The sequence below is a fragment of the Felis catus genome, chromosome C1 (assembly GCF_018350175.1).
Source record: "Felis catus isolate Fca126 chromosome C1, F.catus_Fca126_mat1.0, whole genome shotgun sequence".
NCBI classification, from domain to species: domain Eukaryota; kingdom Metazoa; phylum Chordata; class Mammalia; order Carnivora; family Felidae; genus Felis; species Felis catus.
The window spans coordinates 58,730,995-58,752,672 of NC_058375.1; the positions used below are offsets into that span (position 1 = coordinate 58,730,995).

A 21,678-nucleotide genomic window follows, 5' to 3' on the forward strand; every position below is an offset into this window, starting at 1 on the left:
ATATGCTGTTAAGTCTAAACTGGGTAATTTCAGTGACCAACCCATTTTTTCATCTTTGCTAAAAATATGCCTGTATCCCCCCATATTTAAAATGGCCCTGGTTGCTGAAAATCTCTGACCATGCCAAGTAAGTCAACACAAGAAAAAGGTTTAAAATAAGCACTTGGTCTGAAAAATTGAGCCGAAAAGGACTTTGCTTTCTAAACTCAGTACTTCTGCACTTAATTTCTTCGTTTTTCTTCTGTCCTTACTGTTGAGATTCTGGGGGATATATTAGTGCTGATTGCTAGTACTTCCATTTCTCCTTTTTCTCAGAATGTGGTGAATTATTTTCCTCTTCAATTGGCTCAGCATGCTACTTGCTCTAGAAGCGAGTGGGTGCTTCTCTAAGGCTCTGCCTTTTGCTACCACGGGCCCAGCCGTGTTGGGAGCCTCGGTTAGCTCGAGTCTCTGATGGAGACGACCTGAGGCCCGGTCTCCACACCCAACCCCCCACAGGCAGGCTAGGTGAGGGCAAACAAACTTTTGTTGTTTCAAGAAACTAAGATTTTGGGTTTTATTGTTGTTGCTGCTGCTAATGTATGCCCTCGTTTTCTTCACATTCTTTAGGTGAAGGAAATACAAATCTCCAAATTAGGGAAGTTTGACAGGCAGTATAGTTGGCAGACGGTCAGGAAGTCTGCATTCAGATAATCTGTTTTTAATCATTCTTTGCACTTTGCCTGCTCACCGACCCCTCTTTTTTCTCAGCTGTGAAAAGCGACAATCATGTAAGTGCGGTATGACGGTTTGTCAAGTGCCTAGCAGGATGCCAAACCATAGATGATGGTTAAAATGAGAATAGGCATCCTTGAGAAGAGTAGTGGTTAATAGACTAAAAATCTAGAGGGATATATACACATGTACTTCCGACTGAATCTGAAGAGACTGCAAAAATGGCAGAAAAATGGCCATTTATCCCCTCACTCCCCTCCTATCCCTGGAAGCTTCTCCCCAGTCACAAGTGCACCTTTTTGTCCCTTTCTGTGTACCTGATGCTCTCTGCCCTCCTCCAACTCCTCTGTCATAAACTGCTCCCAGGGAACAATGCACACCACTCGTCAAATCATTCATTAAAGTAACCACGTTTCCCCAAGACTTAACTTTTGTTACAAGACTAAAGCTCCAACATAGTATTTTTGGCCTTAGGGGGAAAACAGCAATGGGAAACTTTTCACCTGAACCCAGGACAACAGAGAGGATGCCTCTAGCTTGTTAGGTCCACTAAGCTGGGTGGGTTTCCTGGTTAGTCTTAGACAAGACTTTCATGAAGCTGTCCAGAGTGTGCTGGGAAAAGTACGGCAGTTTGGCAGGGTCTTCTGTGGGCTCAGGACCAGCAGTGCTAGCACTGTGTTTGCATGACTCTTGAAATGGACAGGGGCCTTCTGTACTGTCTTCATACTAAGCCTCACAACAATTCTGCAAAAGGGTGTTAAGAACTTTGTTACAGATGATGAACTGAAGTTTAAACTTTTACAGTCATTTCCCAAGTTCACGTAGATGGAGAGTAGAGGAAGATGTATCCCAAACCAGCAACTCTGATTTCCAGGCTAATCCCCTCTTTCCCTTCACCAACACAGCTTTCTGCCTCTGGAGGAGTAAATGCAATGTTGTCTCTTGATCTTAATAGCATATGCTATCACAGAATGCAGATATCTCTTTTTAGTAGTAGATGGTAACATGAAATTATGTTTTCTACATTTATAAGATAACTAAAAGAAAGAGGGGGGAAAAGAATGAGAGTTTAAAAAAAAACTACAAATGTACTCTTGAATATGAAATTAAGTTGAGATATCCTGTACAGCCATGTGTTCTAGCTAAAAAAAATCCCACTGCTTCAGGTCATTTTCATTTTCTCCTTCATGAAGAAAGACAGAAGGAAATGGGGAAGGATGCTACATTTTTAAGTCCCATCATTTTTCTAAGAAACTATCATTGTTTTCTGGTAGCTAATATAATTTCTAACATCTCATCTATTTGCAGACTGTTTTAAACATTGGAAACATCTTAAAGGTTACAGTGAAAAGACAAGATTTGTAGCCAAACAAACCTGGGTTTGAATACTAATTCCACCATCTAAAGTTATAGACCTTGGGAAAGTGAGTTAATTAAGCCCCACTCTAGAGATGGGCCTCAAGCTTCTCATCTCTAAAATAGAAGTTTACAGTAACAATCTCATAGAACAGCAGTGAGTATTATATGAGATAGTGAGTATAAATCACTTATATATTGAAAAAATTTTAAATGTTACTTCTCCTTTCCTTTTGCATCATATAGTTCTGTAATTTTTATTCCCAAGTAACACACAATCAAGTGGATTTTATTGATTTAATAGATATTTGAAAGAAGGAGAGAAAGAAAGAAAGAAAGAAAGAGGAAAAGAAAGATGGAAGGAAGAAAGGAAAATTGCAGGCCAATATCCCTGATTAACATAGATGCAAAAATCCTCAACAAAATATTAGCAAACCAAATTCAACAGTACATTAAAAGAATCATACACCATGAAAAAGTGAGATTTATTCTAGGGATGCAAGAGGGTTTAATATCTGCAAGCCAATCAATGAAATACACCACACTGACAAAATGAAAAGATAAAAATCGTATGATCACCTTAAGGAGGGAAGAAGGGAGGGAGGAAGAGAAAGAAAAATCTTTAAGGACAACAGTTCTAAAATAAAATGGAGATAGTTTCCTTCTCTGAATGGTCTGTTATTGTTCTGTCAGCAGAGATTGGAAGCACTTGGAGTTATCCTGTCCTTGTCCTCTTTCCCCAGTAGTGAAATAAGTAAGAGATATAAAAACTTTTTGTAACGCTTCTGATAATATCATGAGAAATTGGTCATTTGTTCATGAAGCAGAACATCCTGCTTGAAAGACTTTTAGCTCCTTTTGATTTTGTCATTTATTCACCACTGGAATTGTTACAGAAATATATTTTAGGGCCACTGATCTCATCCCTGTACAAAATTATACATTTATGTTTCAGACAACTGACCAGGTTTCTAATGTAAATCTAAGAGACAGAGGAATTTTCCAATGCCCAGTCTAAGATTGGTCTTAACTAAACCCTTGCTCTTTGTGCTACTTCTGGTAGCGATTTCCTTCCTCATCTTGGAGGAGAACATCTACAGGTTTGGGCAGCTGTCTCCACCCTAAAGAAGGACTAGTTTCTTTTATAGTTTCAGAGTCTTAAATGTGAAATGTGAGATTAAGTACATGGTAGGTGTTGTCAAATGGAGCATATCAATGCAGTTCCTCTATTTCCTACAACCATTAGTATTTGGACAGATACCCTGGGTAATTGTAGGCATTTATAATTAGGTTTTGATTGGGAACCATTTCAAGAAAATGATTTAGTCAGCTGTGAACCAGATTGTTGGCCAAATCTCCCGCCCAACTGAAAACACAGCAAGGCATGTTGATACAAAGAGAACTTTAGAACTATGCTGAAAGTTCCTTTATTTTGCCAAAAACAATTGCATCACTTCCTAGGAACATAATTACATGTCTCATGAACCTCTATTTTTCTTTTTAAAAAGTACAGCCAATGGGATTTTATTGGCACAACCTGTAGCTCAGGATCAGAGTCACAATATGTGCATCAAAAGCAAAGGCTGGGCAATGTTCTGTGTGATCATGAATAGCATTTAGAGGCCTCCAAAGTTCCAACATGAACTGGTGTCAACAGTTGGACATTGACATTAAAAAGACTAGAGAGGCATTTGACCCTCAACCCAAGATGAGACTTTAAAGAGGTTTTTTTTTAATGTTTATTTACTTAGAGAGAGAGAGAGAGAGAGAGAGAGAGAGAGAGAGAAGAGGCAGAGACAGAATCCCAAGCAGGCCCCATGCTATCAGCGCAGAGCCTGTCTTGGGGCTTGATCTCACAAACCATGAGATCGTGACCTGAACCAAACCAAGAGTTGGGATGCTTAACCAACTGAGCCACTCAGGCACCCCCAAGATGAGACTTTAATTAGCAGACAAAACAGAGATGCAAATGCCTGTTATGTTCTTTTGAAGGCTTATCCATGTACAAGCACAAAATTGTAATTAAAAATCTCCAAATAACCAAATCTAACTCAAGAAGGCAGTGGCTGGACTACCATTACCCTCAGTGCTCACTACTAGCATCATATTGCTGTTTGAATGCCTCCTTCAAATGACTTTGCAAATCCTTCATTATCTTGTTTTAAATGGGTAGCATCTAGCATTCCTTAAACCTTCAACCTCTAAGTGAATACATTGCTTTTATTTGGAAACTACCAGGGAAGAAACCTGACTGTTCAAAACAGTGAAATCAACTTAAGTTGATAACTTATGTACAGGAATTCCTACAACCTCCTACTCTTTCCAACATAGAGCACTTTGACTTTAGTCTAATTGGGTCATTTATAATCTGCTACAAACAACACAAATATCTTTCCCAACACTTGTTTATGAGCTTTATATTATTTATTTATTTACTGGAAAAACTTCCAGGTATTTTAATGTCAGAAATATGATCACTTTTGAATTGTCTTTCCTAACTGGAGCCAGGGCTGGCATACATCATTGAGATTTTTATTCAGTCCCTAAACCCATTACATACAGAAGCTGCATCATTTTAGGTGTTATTATTTTGGAGTTTACATGTAGCCTCCTCTCTAAATCAACCAACACATCTGTTATGGGTTGAATTGTCTCCTTTACCCCAATCAAATTCCTATGTTGCAGTTCTAACCCCCAGTATATCAAAATGTGATCTTATTTGAAAATAGGGTCATTGCAGATGCAGTTAGTTAACATGAGGTCATACTGGAATAGACTGGTCCACTATGACTGGTGTTCTTATAAAAAGGAGAAAATTGGATATAAGACACACACTATGTGGGGTGATATGTCTACAAGCCAGGGAATGCCAAACATAGTTAGCAAACCACCAGAAACTGGGAGGGTAGCATGGAACAGATTCTCCCTGATGCTCAGAGAAGGAACCAACCCTACCAACTCCTTGGTCTTTCAGTCTCCAAAACTGCAAGAAATAAATGTAAGCCACCCAGTCAGTGGTTCTTTGTTTTGGAAGCCTAGGAAACTAACACACCTTCTTCACTGGTGTGCCAGGGAATAATCTCATTAGTGATTCCTTTTTTATCCCTGCTCCTGTGTATTAAATGGGAATATGTGCATGTTACCAGTGATCCCAGGAGTTATCTTCAAAATGATGGCTATTTTTAAAATGGATATCTCTAAGCATTCCTTTGGCCTTCCAAAAGATGAAAAATGGTGAGACTTGGAAGGAAAGCAAGACACTTTGTCTTCTTCTTATACCTTCCTTTAAAAAATATTGTAGCAGCCCACTGGGTACATACTAATAGTGAAAAACATTCTGATAGAACTATGAGCATCAATCACAAGTGCAGCCAATTGGACATTCAACTAATGTCTTTAAGGTGGGAGCTAAGCAACGGAAGGATTTCAAGTAAGAAAATAAACAATGAAGTATCTTTGCTATCAGGAAGGAGAGAAGGCCATGGCTTTCATCATTTGGGAAACCAAATAAGATCCACAAAAACAAACTACTGCTTAGAAAATAGAAAAGGAGGTAGTAATATCAAGGGAAGATCAGTAGTCAGCACCTGGACTGAAACCTTGACTTTCCTAGTCCTAGAAGAATTTGGACTAGGCAAATTTCCTACTACCACTACATTCCCAGCTTCCAGATCTTTGAGCCACATTTGATATGTGTAGTTGTCAAACTACTGATGGCAATTCAAGTTAACTTTTTAGAGGACAGTTGGAGATTTGCAAAGAGCTTGTAGCAAAATTTCTTGGGGCCCTATTACGATCATGTGTTGCTTTGGCACACATGTAATTCCTATCAGATCCAGATTCCGGCCACTTACTCAAAATTGAAGCATCCTATAAATGCCTTTCTTGGGGCCATATTTTACCTCTGGGGATTTATAGTGGTCTTAGGAATAACGGCCTCACATGTATCATCTCTAATCTTTGCAGCAACCCTACAAGGTAGGTGTTACTTACCCTGATTTATAAATAATGAAACTGAGGCTAAGGGAAATTAAATATAGAGTCTCCAAGGTCACATAATTACCTAGTGTAAGTCAGGATTCAAATCTAGGACTGTCCAACCTTAAAGTCTGAGCTATCTCTACAAGCTTGCACTATTCTGCCTTTGAAGAATTGCTGGATCTAGTTAGAGAGCAATATTGCAGTTTGTTATTTCTCCTTGAGTTTCTAAGATTGCATTTAAATTTTTGTCAAGTGAGATAAGGTTGTGGCACTCTTTCTCAGCTTTGTCTGTTACCTCCACAGAATCTCTGCCAATGCCAAGTGTAAATTTAAACTAGTTATGTGCCTAGAAAGCCAACCACTGAATGGTTATTCTGAAAGTGTGGCTAACTGCCTGCCTTAAGTAACATATGGACAGTTTGGGCCTTGAATAATCTTGAGTTATTGCTTTTGCTCAAACTCATATCTCATTGTTGCATATCTTCCTTCTGTTCTTTCTTTCACCAGCAAGGACTTGTTGAATGCCAAGTCCATGTCATACACCAGGCATGGAGATGAAAAACATATTCCCTGCCTAGGCTATGCAAAGAAGATGGGTAAATAAACCAACAAATTAAAGCACAGACAATTATTTTATCATTAAGATGTCCTACAAGAAGTGAAACTTGAGCTGAAACTCATGAAAGCCGAGTTATGGTTAATCATATAGAGAAGAGAAGGGAATATCTAGCATAGAAGGAACAGCATGGGCAAAGCATAAAGGCATGGGATTTTAGTTTAGCGTTGCTGGAAAATAGGTTGATGTGGAAGAAGACAACAGAGGCTCAGCAGAGACTAGATTGTAGAAAGTTCTCTGGACTAAGCTAAGTTTTCTTAACCTTACCCTGAAGGCCATAGGAAAATATTAAGGATGTTAAGAATGAAAACAACATGAACAGATTTTCATTTCATTAACAAAATTTCACAGTGACAGAAAATGTGGAGGATAACTGGAGGTCCCAAGACTGGACACAGGACACCAGTTACTGGGGTAAGATGGGAAATGATGGAAGCCTAGATTTAGACCATGGGTGTGAAGATGGAGAGACAGAATTAAGAAATACTTGTAGAACTAACAGACCTTAAAGGATGGTTAGATCTATAAAGAGGTTGGGCACCTGGGTGGCTCAGTTGTTTAAACGTCTGGCTTCAGCTCAGGTCATGATCTCATGGTTTGTGGGTTCAAGCCCCACATTGGGCTCTGTGCTGACAGCTTGGAGCCTGCTTCACATTCTGTGTCTCCTTCTCTCTCTGAGCATCCCCCACTCATTCTCTCTCTCTCTCTCTCTCTCTCTCTCTCTCTCTCTCTCTCAGAAATAAACACTTGGGGTGCCTGGGTGGCTCAGTTGGTTGAGGGTTCGACTTTGGCTCAGGTCATGATCTCACAGTTTGTGAGTTCGAGCCCCATGTTGGGTTCTGTGCTGACAGCTCAGAGCCTGGAGCCTTCTTAGGATTCTGTGTCTCCCCCTCTCTCTCTGCTCCTCCCCTGCTCATGCTCTGTCTCTCTCTCTCTCAAAAATAAATAAAGATCAAAATTTTTTTAAAAATAAATAAACATTAAAAAAATAGATTCTCCCTCTACCCCTCCGCTTAGCTCATGCTCCCTCTCACTCTCTAAAAGAAATAAAATGAAAACAAAACAAAACAAAACTTATAGAAAGGAGGTTAACTCAGCCATTTGTTTTCCTTTATTCCAAAGTCTTACTAAGAATATATTACTGTCTTTTCCCCATTCTCTGTTTATTTTCTTGGTATAATGTTCACTTAATTTTGCTTGAATATCTCTTATTCTTCACAACTACCAGAAGCATTATCACCCACTACCACCAACCCAGCAGTCAACAAGTATTTTTGGAGCACATATTACTAAATCATACTTTGTCCAATCTTGTAACAAATTTATAATCCTCTCTTTTATTCCTGAATTTTTATTAGTGGTCTCTGTTTGGTTTAATCCTGTATTTTCCTTTCTTTTTTAATCCTGTTTTCCTTTCTTTTTTTCTTTTTAATTTGAGATAGCATGAGAAAGGGGGAGAGGGGAAGTGGGAGAGAGAGAGAGAGAGAGAGAGAGAGAGAGAGAGAGAGAGAAAGAATCTTAAGCAGGCGCCAAACTCAACGTGGAGCCCAGTGCGAGGCTCCAATCAATGACCCTGGAATCATAACTTGAGCCAAAGTCAAAAGTCAGATGCTCAACTGACTAAGCCACCCAGGTGCCCCAAAGGCATTGTGTTTTCTTAGTGTGTAATTTTTTCTTCCCTTCCTGTGCCATAGTATTTCAGTGCTTAAATTTTCTCTGTACACCCGTATTTTTAAAAATTATTTACTCAAGACAATGCTGCACAAATATTTCTAGTCCATTTTTAAAGCATTTAAAAGGATTTAACATTTAAGTTGTAAGTTAAATCAATAAACTGATAAAAACCATAATCGGCAACTACTTTCATTAGTAAGTTAACTTTCATTAAGAAAACATTAACTACTTAACTTTCATTAAGAAAGCGACTAAAGATTGTTAGTCATTTGCTTAGGCTCTGGTGTACTTATTTCCAATAAATAAATAAATAGCACTATACTTTGCTCAAAGAATTCACAAGATGAAAATTTTTTAGATCCTCATATGTGTAAATTATACTCATTTTAACCCACAGGCTATATATCTCAAGATACAAAGTTAAAATTCAGCTCCTGTACCACGGTAAGAAATGACATAGTTAACTAGAAGGCAAGTTATTTTGGGACACATGGGTGGCTCAGGTCATGAACTCACAGTTTGTGAGTTTGAGTCCCACATTGGGCTCCCCTGCTGACAGCTTGAAGCCTGCTTGGGATTCTTTCTCTCTCCTTTTCTCTACCCCTCCCCCGCACCAGCAGGGGCTGCGTAGAGAAAGAGAGGGGGACAGAAGATCTGAAGTGGGCTCTGTACTGACAGCAGAGAGCCCAATGTGGGACTTGAACTCAAGAACCCCAAGATCATGACCTGAGCCAAAGTCGGATGCTCAACCGACTGAGCAATCCAGGCACCCCAAGACAAGTTATTTTAAATGCAGGCTTATATTTATCTTATTTATTCTTTTTCTAAAAGTAATAATTCTACACTCAACAAATATTTACAGTTGTTTTCAGGGCACCTGGGTGGCTCAGTCAGTTAAGCACCTGACTTGGCTCAGGTCATGATCTTGCAGTTCATGAGTTTGAGCCCTTTGTCAGGCTCTGTGCTGACAGCTTAGAGCCTGGAGCCTGCTTCAGATTCTTTCTCTCTCTCTCTCTCTCTCTCTCTCTCTCTGTCTCAAAAATAAAATAAAAAATATTTTTAAACATTTATAGTTGTTTTCTTCAAGAAATATAAAAGACTCCCTTGTATCACTCAAATTTAAAGACTACCTCAAATGGCATAACATAGACTTTTAACTATAGAGAACAAACTGTGGTTACCAGAGGGGTAGGTGAGGGGATGGGTGAAACAAGTCAATGGGATTAAGAGTACACTTAAAATAATGAGCATGGAGTAATGTATAGAATTGTTGAATCACTATATTGTACACCTGAAACTAATATAACACTATATGTTACCTATATTGGGATTAATTATTTTTGAATGGCATAACATCAAAGAGGAAAAGTAAATGGAGAAACAACTGTCCACTAAATGCCACCCTTACCCATAGTGTGCATACCTAGTTGTCCTAAGCATTACTTACACAGATTGCAGTCTCGTCACTTAGCCTCTCCATCAAGTTTTTATTGAGTAAATTCTATGAGCTTTGCTCTGTGCTAGGCTCTGTAGATACAAGAGATACATAAAACACGGGTCCTGCCCACAAGGAGCTTACAATGTGATTGGGAGTTTTGTTAAACAAACTATAAAAGCTCTTAAAAATACATTTTGTACAAACTATTTTTATATAAAAAGGCACTTCAGATAATGAAAAAGAAAAGCCTTAGAACCTGAATGAAATGCAGCCACATTTTTATCCATGGATGAGCCTAGAGATATTTTGAATTAACAAAAGATTCAGTAAAAATCTAGATTAATGAAAAATATAAGCACAAATATTTTTAGGACAACAATTAAACATTTAAGTAATGATAGTAATTAAGAGTATATCAAGCTAGGTATATTTTATACAGATGTTTAAAGTACCTGAATAATTACCATTGTCTTTACAATACATTTCTTTTGAATGTCCTTCCAACTACTGAGAATGTTGAAAAAAACTTTTGTTCTCTTGGTTTATATGGTTCCTTTATAACCTGGGTTTTATTATTTATTTCATTTTTAAAAACCATTCGTATAGACAGTAAAAATGTGGATTAATTCAACTCTTACTGAATTTTCATATCTTTTATGGACCAAAGTCCCCTTATAGCTATAAGACACATATACACATTTACATATAAAAGATAATGACTCTAATTTTCTCCTCCTTCCTTGGGAGAATTTGGATAAACATAGCTTCTGATGGAAGCCCAATCATCTAATCCTAACATGCCCTGTTTCCGTAGCTCACCCTGGCCCTACGCCATTCCTCTTCAGACTACCCAGCCCAACCCCTTCTGGAGCAGAAGAGCTGGGTGTTTGCTTGTTTTTGTTTGTTTGTTTGTTTGTTTGTTTGTTTGTTTGTTTCACACTGGGCTGCAGTGGTGCTGTACTAAAGCATTGGTTCTGCAATAGGATGGAGGCGGGCGTAGGCACGAGTTCATTGTTCCAAAGCAAACGTCATAGGTCTAAAATTACACAGAATATATTATACGTAGTCAGGAACCAAGTCTATACAAATCACCTGTAAAGCATTTTAACATCACAGGTTTGTTTGCATATGTTTTCCACAGAGCTTCACAGTAGGTACTATAATTACAATAAAACTGTAGATCAAGCCCCATTTCTCCACACATGACCTCTTTGGCAGAAATTTATTTTATTCTGAAGGCTAATTCTATTCTCAGCGTAATCTCATTACATAATTATGAGAATCCATGTTTCTGGAAGATAATTTTAAAAAGGAAGATGAAAGCCCTTGTTAAAAGTCAGTAAGTGTGTTGCTGAATCATGATCCAGAATATTTGAGAACATCTGTTACAGAACTTATTTAGGGTGAATTTAGTATGAAATGGATATATTTCTGTGGATTAAAAATGAAAGTACCAAAAGTATTTTACACTGGCATATACCATCTCTCCATTAGATTTCAAACTAATTTGACAGAAATCATTTCTAATTGTGTGAGAACTCTTTACCAAGTAGTTGTGATTTTTCAAACTTTTCCAATCATTTTATTACTTGATGACTTTCACATATAGTGTTTTAATAAACATTATTGTATTGAACTGCATGTGATTATTCTGCCTGGATGTAGCTTTGTGGGGGTGGAGAGTAGAGTGTGCAAGCAAGGGAGAGGCAGAGGGAGAGAGAGAGAAAGAGAGAGAGAGAGAGAGAGAGAGAGAGAGAGAGAGAGAGAGAATCTTAAGCAGGTTCCATGCTCAGCATGGAGCCTGACACGGGGCTGATTCCATGACAGTGGCATCACAACCTGAGTGGAAACCAGGAGTCAGATGCTCAACCAACTGGACCACCCAGGTGCGCCTGGATGTAGCGTTTTTAAATCAGGAAAGTTTAACATAAAATTTCCCGAGTTGAATAGCAACATGGAAACAAAGAGCTTTCTTTCCATAACATTCATTTAAATTTGCAACTGCTAATATTGTACGTAAACGTTGCCTTTGTTGAGACTTTACCAATTAAGGCCCATCTTTCTTGGTGTCAAATACTGCACTAGTGTTAAGAGACCTATGGAGAAAATGTAAGAAAAGGATCCTGTCCACCATGAAATAAAATTTGGTTAAGGGGAAAAGACATACATAATGAAAATATTTCAAGGATATTATAGAAATCATCAAAATGAACACTATATAACTTCAGAGTGGGATAGGAAGAGAACAAAGAAACTTAAATTTCAAGGCCTAAGGACAAGGTGAGATTGCACATGTGGGAGATGGGTAGGTTTTGCGTGGGGAAAAATAATCGTGAAGTATTATAAACAAGAATAGCACCAAGAGATTTGAAGTTGATTCTGTCCATGACATTTAAACCTACATAGTCAGGAAACCAGTTTGTATAGTTGAAACTGAGAACTCATATTCTATAGCTGGAGATAAGTCTGGATAAAGAATTAATCACAGTTAATACTTGTTGAGTATCTACTGTGTAAGGCTCACTTTACATACATTATCACAATAACCCCATTACAGGTAAGTATCGTTATCTTTAATTTGTAGATTAATTCATTGAGATTCAATGAAATTAATTAAATTTCTCAAGCTCACAGAGCTAGTGCGTGGCACAGCCAGATTTAAATCCAAGTTTGATTCCAAAACCCATGCTTCTATTATTGTCTTGTAAATGGAATATCATGGAAACCAATCTCACATCCCACTCTACTGTACGAAGAACAATAAACTTGTAATCAAAGAACTTACAGTTGGATCTAAATTCTTACTTACCCATTGAGACATTGGGCAAGCCCTCTTTTGCAAAAATAAAATAATTTTGTATTTTCTCTGTGTGTACAGCAAGTTACATAAAGCCATTTAAAATACAAGTTTGAATGAAAATAATTGTGTTTTACAGCTAATCCACAACTGGTTCAACTATTTAAAGGAATGACTCACTGCTTTGGTTTAATCTAATTGACAGAGAGGACAATGGAGTCACAGTATAGTCTCCTATGGCAAAACTGCTGATACATTTTATCATGGCTTCCGTAGATGTCCTAGTAGGTGAAATCATAATCCTTAGCACAGTGGCTAAAGGAGGGACACTCAATAAATATGTTTTGAACTGAGTGAATGAGGGGGGGAAGGGAAAGAGGAAGAGGGGGAAAGAAAGTACGAGAGAAAGACTGGTTGAATTTACAAGCAGGTAAGGACATAAGCTGAAAGATATTCAGTGACTCAGAAGTGGTTTTTTTTTTTTTAGTTTATTTATTTATTTTGAGAGAGAGAAAGACTCACAAAGCACAGGGCAGAGGGGGTGCAAAGAAAGAGGGAGAGAGAAAGAATCCCAAGCAGACTCCGTATCAGCACAGAGCTTAACGCAGGGCTCGAACTCACAAACCGCGAGATCATGCCCTGAGCTGAAATCAAGAGTCAGATGCTTAAACAACTGAGCCACCCAGGTGCCCTTCAAAAGTATTTTTTAAAAGCTCATAGAATTTCTAATTTCAATTCAGACAAAATAGATTCCTTTATTTCATAAAAAGTAACAAAATTTGATATTTGGTAGCTATATCACTTACTAATTTGCCTTTTGTATGTCACCTGGGAAGAAATTTTAAGAAATCCTGAACCGATAGTGGTAAATCAAAAGGCTATGCCCGGATTTTTTATTGCTCTAACACAATGGTTAATCATGTAGCCTCACTATTGTTTTCTGTGACACCTTAGAAGAGCCCTTAGCTGTACCCACTCCTTTTAATCTTCAAAGACAGAGAAATAGCACTTAAGCTGATTCCTGAGTTACAAAGTGACATATAACCAGAATACAGACCTAAGGACTTTTAGTTCCAAGCTTAGTGCAGAGGAACACAACATCTCCAACACATTCATCACACATTTGGCATAAATATCTTTTGCCATGGTGCCCTCCTGCCTCCATTTGGCACCTTCTTCTATCTCATTAAAGTTTATGTCCTAGTAATTGAATTCCTGCCCTCAAAATGTTGACTTTTCACTTTTGAAAACTTACACTGATTTTTCAAACTCATCAAATCAAAACTACCATAAAATGTAAAGATGTCCATACCGGTTGGGACTCAGGCAATGACTTGAAGTTGGGGGAACACTGAAAAATGGGTTTTTCATTTTCTCACTTTTTCACCATTCTCTGTGAAATCAGGCTCAACTTCTTTAAATATGTACCCAAAATCCAGTTCCAGGATGCAATTTAGCACTCACAGGCACACTTTACGATAATAAACCTGGTTTCAGTGGGTATTACTGATGACAAAAAAACATTATTTTTTTTTTAAAGACGAAAATGAATAATCCAAATCAAACATAAATTCTCCTTCTCAGGTGGGAAGAAATACACAAACTCAGGGAAGCAGGAATTTCAATAAAAAGTTCAGCTCCGTTCTTTCATTATCTGTTAGAATAGAGAGAGAAAGATGTAATAAGCATGGGTAGGGGGACTGTTTTTGTCTGGCATGAAGAGAGGGTATAAGTGAGAAATACTTAGACTTTGAAACATTCTTTTTTTTTGAGTTATTAAAAAATATTTAGGAAGTTTATTTTGTAGGTCACACAACCTTTACAAATGTTTCCATAATTGTATCTTGGTGGGCTGCAGAGTCACTCACTCTGCATGAAACATTCCTATTTGAAGTAATTACATGTGTGTTTTGTAAATAAAAGCAATTTAAATAACTCTGGGATTTTGGATCACTTAAGCTTCTGAATGATTTAATTATGCTAAGTATATGCCTTTTATGAGAAATTTTTCTGGTTCCCAAGTTTATAAATCCAGTAGAATAATTAAATCATAACACTGTATCAGTTGTAGTCACATTGAATAATCTTGTTGTAAAAACAAGTCACAGTGTCTAACAATACCCTAAAAAGATATGAAATACCCTAAAAAGGATGAATGCAAATCTAAATAACCATGAAATACATTTTTTCTCCTATCAAACCAACAAAGTATTTGTGTGTGTGTGTGTGTGTGTGTGTGTGTGTACGTGTGTGTATGTTTTAAAATAATATACAGTGCTGGTTAGGATGAAGTAAAGCAGAAACTCTACCACATTGCTGATGAAATTCTAAATCTTTATAATTTTTTTGAAAAGCAGTCAGACTATGTGCATCTTTAAAGAATATTAAAATTGGCATATTAATTATTTCTTAAAGTATAGTTATGATAAAACAATCACAAATTTTTTTAAAACTATATTTCAGGGGCGCCTGGGTGGCGCAGTTGGTTAAGCGTCCGACTTCAGCCAGGTCACGATCTCGCGGTCTGTGAGTTCGAGCCCCGCGTCGGGCTCTGGGCTGATGGCTCAGAGCCTGGAGCCTGTTTCTGATGCTGTGTCTCCCTCTCTCTCTGCCCCTCCCCCGTTCATGCTCTGTCTCTCTCTGTCCCAAAAATAAATAAACGTTGAAAAAAAAAATTAAAAAAAAAAAAACAACTATATTTCAGTCTTTAGGTAATGATATAGTTCTATTCATTGTGGGGCCAAATTTGAACACAGATTATGATAAGTAAACTACAGTGTACCTTTTAATAGACTATCATAAATATTAAAATTACTTTTAAAATAATTTGTAAATAGTCTGGGGAATGTTTATTTTATGTTAAGTTAGATAAAAACAAGATATGGTAAAAAAAAAAAAAAAAACCAAGATATGGTAGAGCACATGTAATATTATCCTAAGTATGTAAAACAAAATCAAGAAAAGGACAGGGGAAAAGATGAGAAAGAAATTTACTAAAATGATGGCGAATTTTTCCTGAGGAGTGGAAGTAAAGTTTAGCAAGCTGCTTTTCTTGTTAATTTTCTGTGTTTTTCTAAGTTTCTATAGAAAGCTTGGTTTATTTTCATAATGAAGGGAAAGGACAATGGGATTTACTTTAAAAAATTAAAAATGAAATTAGAGTGAGCCTACTAATAAAGAGATGGGAACTGGGGATCTCCCTTCTTTTCCCTTCACTTATTTTCCAAAGAATTCTGCATTTATGGCAAAAAAAAAAAAAGTGCCCAGAATAGATGTATTACATGCAGATATTTAAGGAAAGGCTGTAGGACAATGAAGATGAGTTGAATAAAAACTTTATTGACTTTGAAGCTACATTCCAGAATGAACCAGCTTATTGGTATACTTTAGGCATTGTTGCACACTATATCTCTATTGGAAAACACATTTTGATCTTCCCCTGAGGAACAGAAGTGATTACCTTTCAGTAACTTCAGCCATGAGAGAACAAATGGCCAAAGACTTTGAGCTGCTTAAATGTCCATATCCATCCTAACAACTTACATGGAATGATGGAGTCATTGTACCCAGCCTCACCCAGGGAATGAAATAAAATGAACGTGCTGACTTTCCATTACAATAGCGAGTTCAACTTGTTTGAAAAGCCAAGTGTGTTATGTTTGAAAAAAAAAAATTAAAACTTTTCACATTCTTTCATTAAAACAAAAAAAATCACATAATGGAGTAGTACCCAGAAGATTATTCATTCATTTAACCCTATAGTCAGAAATATTGAAATATTGAAATAAGGTGTTTTAGGAAGGAAGCTAATGCTTGAAATTTAATATGACTATACATTGTATTCGGCATTATGATCTGCTTTCTAGAGTATCCATTCTTTGAAGTACGTGTTTTATACAAAATAAATCTATTCGAAAGGGCAAGCAGGGGTGTGCTAACCATGTGGCGAGCACACTGAGTTCTGATGTCTAATCAAAACAGAGTGGCTTAGCCTTAAAATACTCCTAGAGGGTGTTCTTAGTGTGAAAAATCAGTGACATGCAGGCTCTTTTACTGCATGAGAGTTGACTAGTCACAAGATCAGCCTGGAACCAGTCTCAGAAAGTTCTTAGTTGGAGGAAATTTAAGTGAAGTTGTAAAAACAGCAACAGCTCCTCTAAGGAATCTAGTCCTCCTTAGTCAGATGTGTGTGCTTAAACTGCACTTTAATTCTTAGGGATATTTCGTCCTCGTAGCATGAACGCAGATCAGAACAGAGATAGGGGAAGGCTGTACTGTAATCTAGACAGCTTCTACATCTCACCTTTCCAACTGGTCACTCCACATCAAGGTTGAGGAGCACTGGTGGGGTAAGGAGGTGGAGCTGGATGCATAGTTGTTTGTGTGGTGCCTGATCTGTGAACAGACAGAGGGTTTCAGTGGACAGAATCATTGATGATGATCCCTTTTGTCAGATGACTGTTCCTTGAACATTTTATAGAAAAGCAGAACCAAAAATCTATACATCAATTTGCTTAGCTGTAGCCAACTAAACAAAAATATTTTAGATCTTATCTTCCCAAGACTGCTTCATTTCTGTCTCCAAGCTTTGACCCACCTTCTATTTCCTCCTATAGTTTCACACCATATATTACTTGAGTAGAGACCACACCTAATACGACTTCTAAATCCATAGAGCAGCTATCATACCACTTGTTAAATGGTGAATGAAAACTCACTGGCTTCGAGAGTGCCTGGATGGCTCATTCGGTTAAGGGTCCAACTCTTGATTTCTGCTGAGGTCATGATCTCATGATTTGTGGGATCAAGCCCCACATCAGGCTTCGTGCTGCCAGCCCAGCTTGGAATTCTCTTTCTCCCTCTCTCTCTGCCCCTCCTCAACTCAAAAAAATAAAAATAAAAAAATAAAAAATAAACTTAAAAAAAGAAAAACCCCACTGGACTCAAACGATTGGTGTAGGTAAATCCAATTCTACCACTTTCTAGTTTTCAGTGACTTTCTGTTACTCCTAGGACAGACCATAATTCTTCACATGACCTCAAAGGTCCTTTTTGATCTAGCCTCTGTCTGCAACTCCAGCTTTGCCTGTTGAGGCCACACTAGCCATCTGTGAATATCATGAATAGCATCATCCTCCTTCCTACCTCAGGGCCTTTGCACTTGAAGCTTCCTCTGCCTAGAATGCTCTTCCAATTCCCTCATCATCTGGCTGATTCCTACTTGTCCTTCAGATCTCAACTTGGAATTCACTTCTTCAGAGAATATTCTGAATATTGACTAGGACTGGTCCCCCACTATGTGATACCCACTATTTTTTTTTCAAGAGCTCATTGTAGCTTGCAAACAAAAGTCACTTTTGTGAGTATTGTGTAATATTTGTTGCTATCTCTAGGCTACAAGTTTCATGCCTAGTTGTCCTTACCACTGTGTCTCCACCAGCTACCACAGTGCCTGACACATAGGTCATGGACAGTTAAGTATTTGCGGCACGATTAAATAGGATTCTCCAAATAATAGCTTAAATTCACTGGATTCTCCAAATAATAGCTGAGCAATGTTCTACAAATAGCTTAAATTCACTGGATTCAATAAAAACTACTAAGAAAGAAAGATTTCCTCTGTATACATTTGTTAGTAATTCTCTTATAAGAAATGGCTGAAAAATTAAATTCTTACCAAAAAAAGTATTACAAGAAAAGAAGAAATAAATGAAATCCAGTGTTTCCTTAGTCAGTATTTTTTATTGTGTTCCTTAGGTATTTTTTTCTCAAAGGTTTAGTTAAGATCATTTTAAACAGCATGCCCATTTCATGTAGCATAAATTACATAAGATGTAATTCTCTTTATTACAGACATGTAGTTCTCCAATTCCTGACTGTGTTAAGCAAATATATAATTTCTGTTTTAGGAAGGCAGTATTATTTGAAGGACAATAAAAAGATATGTCTTCTTTGCAAACCAAATAAACAGTTTGGCCAATATCTATTTCAGCACAAATAGAAGTTTAATGGCACTTGTAATAGAAATATTGTGGCTCTGGAAGAGTGGTCAGAGTTGAGGTCAGAGTAGAGAAAAAAGCACAGGATTTTCTATTTATTTTCTGAGCCTTTCAGAATCGCCTGTGTGCCTTTGTACAGAATAATCAATCCAGTTAGATTGGATGCCTAACTACTGGACCCCTAGGTTTTTTCTTCCTGCTCTTATACTACATAGTTTATTGTTTGGAAGCCTACTTTAACTAAGTAAAGTACTTGGGGTTGCGTTATTTGTTGGCTTAACTTGAGGAAAAGATACAACTGTAGGCGTTTGAATATCATGTTTGTCCAATGTCAAGTAACAGAAAAAGAAGGAACTGATGGGGTACCTGGCTGGGTCAGTCAGTGGAGCATGTGACTCTTGATCTGGGGTTGTAAATTCAAGCCTCATACTGGGTGTAGAGATTATTTTAAAAAACCATTTTTAAAAAGAAAGAACGGAAGGGGTGCCTGGGTGACTCAGTCGGTTGAGTGCCCCACTCTTGGTTTTGGCTCAGGTCATGGTTTGTGGGTTTGAACCATGTCAGCATGGAGCCCACTTCAGATTCTCTGTTCCCCTCTCTCTCTGTCCCTCCCCTGCTCATGCTGTGTCTCTCAAAAATAAATAAACATTAAAAAAGAAGAAAGAGGAGGAGGGGAAGGAGGAGGAACTGAAGAAATGAGGCACCGCAAGGTAACATGGGAAGAACTGAGAGCTTGGAAGCATGGTATGGTTCCCTGTTGCACTCTCTAAACCACTCCTCTCCATTGAGCCCTATTTCCCTTACAAACACTCCATGATTCGCTCCATCATTCTCAGAAAACTTTGCCTTTCTTTCACACCTAATTTCTGCAACTTACTCTGGCCCAGCAGCCAGTGGCTCATTCATTTCATGTCTGTTTTCTTTCCTATGTATCTCTTTTATTTTACCCGGTCTCTCCAGTCTTTGTGCCCTTGTCTTCCTGGTTAGTGAATCAGTTTGACCTATATGAAACTGACAGCTTTGTTGGATCAAAAATGGTTGGATGTTGGAAATTATTTATGATTTAACTTAATAACAGCCTTTTAACTAACCAGTGTTCTGACCCAAATTTTTCTCTCTTGAACGCATCCTTCATATTATTTCTAAAGCAAACCTTGGCCAATCCTAAACATCTTTGAATGTTCCCCATGGCTACAGGTAAAGTTCTGAAGACCCACCAGTGAGTGACTCCCAACTTGCATCTCCAGGTTAATCTCTTGCCTTTCACTAGAGCCTTGCTTCAGTCCCTAAACTATACAGTCTAAGACTGGCCAATGCTTTTTCACCCTTACTTACTGTGGAGTTTGCTATTGCCTTTCTAAAATGCCTCTCTCTATTTCCATCCAGAATTCATTCTACTTCTCCTTCAAGACCCAGCCTTTCATTTTCTTGGCAAAGTATTGCTCCTATTATTGTCTTTCTATACCATTGTACACATTATTTAAATTGTACTTTGTCAGTTTCTCACTCTGATTCACAGTAGGATCTCAATAACTTTGTGAATAAATTGATTTCTAAGTAAATGATTGGCCTTCCTATTGATCAACATTGTGAGACAAGGACTGATCAAATTTTTCAGCACACAAAGAACCTACTACATGTAAGTCACTTTTCCAGGTGTGATGGTATGCTCATACTTTAAAAGATTCCCTTGGTTTAGAAACACATAGTCTCCATATGCTTCACATTTCCCCTGAGAATATCTATCCTTACATTTTACCTGTGTACGGCTTTTCTTCCCAGAACTGGGAAGAAAGCACTCAGACACTCAGTGCACATTTTTAAATGAATGAATGAATAATAAGTAAGAACTGTCTTAGGCTGAGTACTCCCAGAAGCAGAACCTAAGCCAAGGATTTGTATTCAAGTGACTTATTAAGAATGTGCTCCCAGAGAAAAACCAGTAAGGAAGTGGGAAAGTAGGACACAGAAGAAACCAAGCAAGGAGTGCAATTTTAAGTGATTCCAGCCTCAGCCTGAACTTGTGGGAAACTCTGGAGTATAAATTACAGTTTCAAAGTTTGTCTCATTTATAAACAAAGAATCTGGGCTTCTCTACTCCCACATCCATCAGTCAGTGCTTCTTTGGGGGAACAAGACCCCCAGGCCCTCTGGCTCTCCCCTTGCCTTTGAAGGTCAGAGTGTAAGCAGTTATCAGCAAGAAGTTGGGGGTGAATATATAGAACTGCTGTATGGGATCTAAGAGGTTCTGGGTAGGACTCCAATTATGTGGGATGTACTACCAGCCACACACTTAGCAAGTTGTGGCTGGTAGTGGCGGGGGCTGCCATATGCAGAGATTGGAGAACTCTGGGAAGGTGTCCTGTAGACAATTGTCTTCTCCACTCCTGCTACTGATGCCTAGGATCCCTTTAGCTAGGGTCAAAACTTTTAAATCTATATGGAGAAACTATATTTAAAAAGAGAATTACCTTGTGTGGAAGAGAGAAGAGGTAAAAAACACTTATGTAGAACCCACCATAGGTCAGACCGGGCCAAATTTGTAGGTGTAATTAAATGTAATGTTTTGTACCCTGGCTTCCATACACACTCAAGTATGGGTCCTTCTGAGAGTGTAGGATGTGCAGGCACTGAAGGGCCTCTCTTAGACATTTTACTGCTTGTCACCATGAAGATGGTGTCCTTTATGCTGCCCAACATCTTCCTGCTCAAGATAAGTCCTTTTTCTCTTGTTTGAGCTAAGCTCATAGGTCTGTGGTTTTTTTTATCCCCAAATTGCCAAACATGTACAATACCCCCTTTGCCCACATTGCTGGTCCTCTCTGGATATGACAGCCCAAATATTTCAGTTAAAGCAACCTTATTTTCTAAGCCATACTACAGAAAATTTTTAAATATTCCAGTTAAGATATAAAACAGAAAAGACTCTGTGTGTGTGTGTGTGTGTGTGTGTGTGTGTGTGTGTATGTGTGATCTTGAATTTGAATTTGACTTTTGGACCAAATTATTTTCCTTGTGGAAATTGTGGTAGAAATATTGATGCATAAGTGGCCACTCGACAGACACCTGAACACAGCCGGGTTGTTTTGTCTACTGCCATGGC

At 38.0% G+C, this 21,678-nt stretch overlaps 1 protein-coding gene across 6 annotated transcripts in view; it reads right to left on the reverse strand.

Moving 5' to 3' along the window:
- The window catches only part of PTGER3 (prostaglandin E receptor 3), a 173,428-nt gene that overhangs the window by 81,749 nt on the left and 70,001 nt on the right, over nt 1–21,678 (reverse strand). For 3 of the 6 annotated variants that reach the window (XM_045036000.1, XM_045036002.1, XM_045036001.1), the window contains exon 3: nt 16,880–16,971. The exons of 2 other annotated variants lie outside the window; for them this stretch is intronic. In XM_045036000.1, the coding sequence (XP_044891935.1) occupies nt 16,880–16,971 (92 nt within the window). Of the gene's footprint in view, nt 1–9,808; nt 14,231–16,879; nt 16,972–21,678 lie in introns of those variants that run through there. One more of the 6 variants, XM_045036003.1, reaches the window with a different exon arrangement.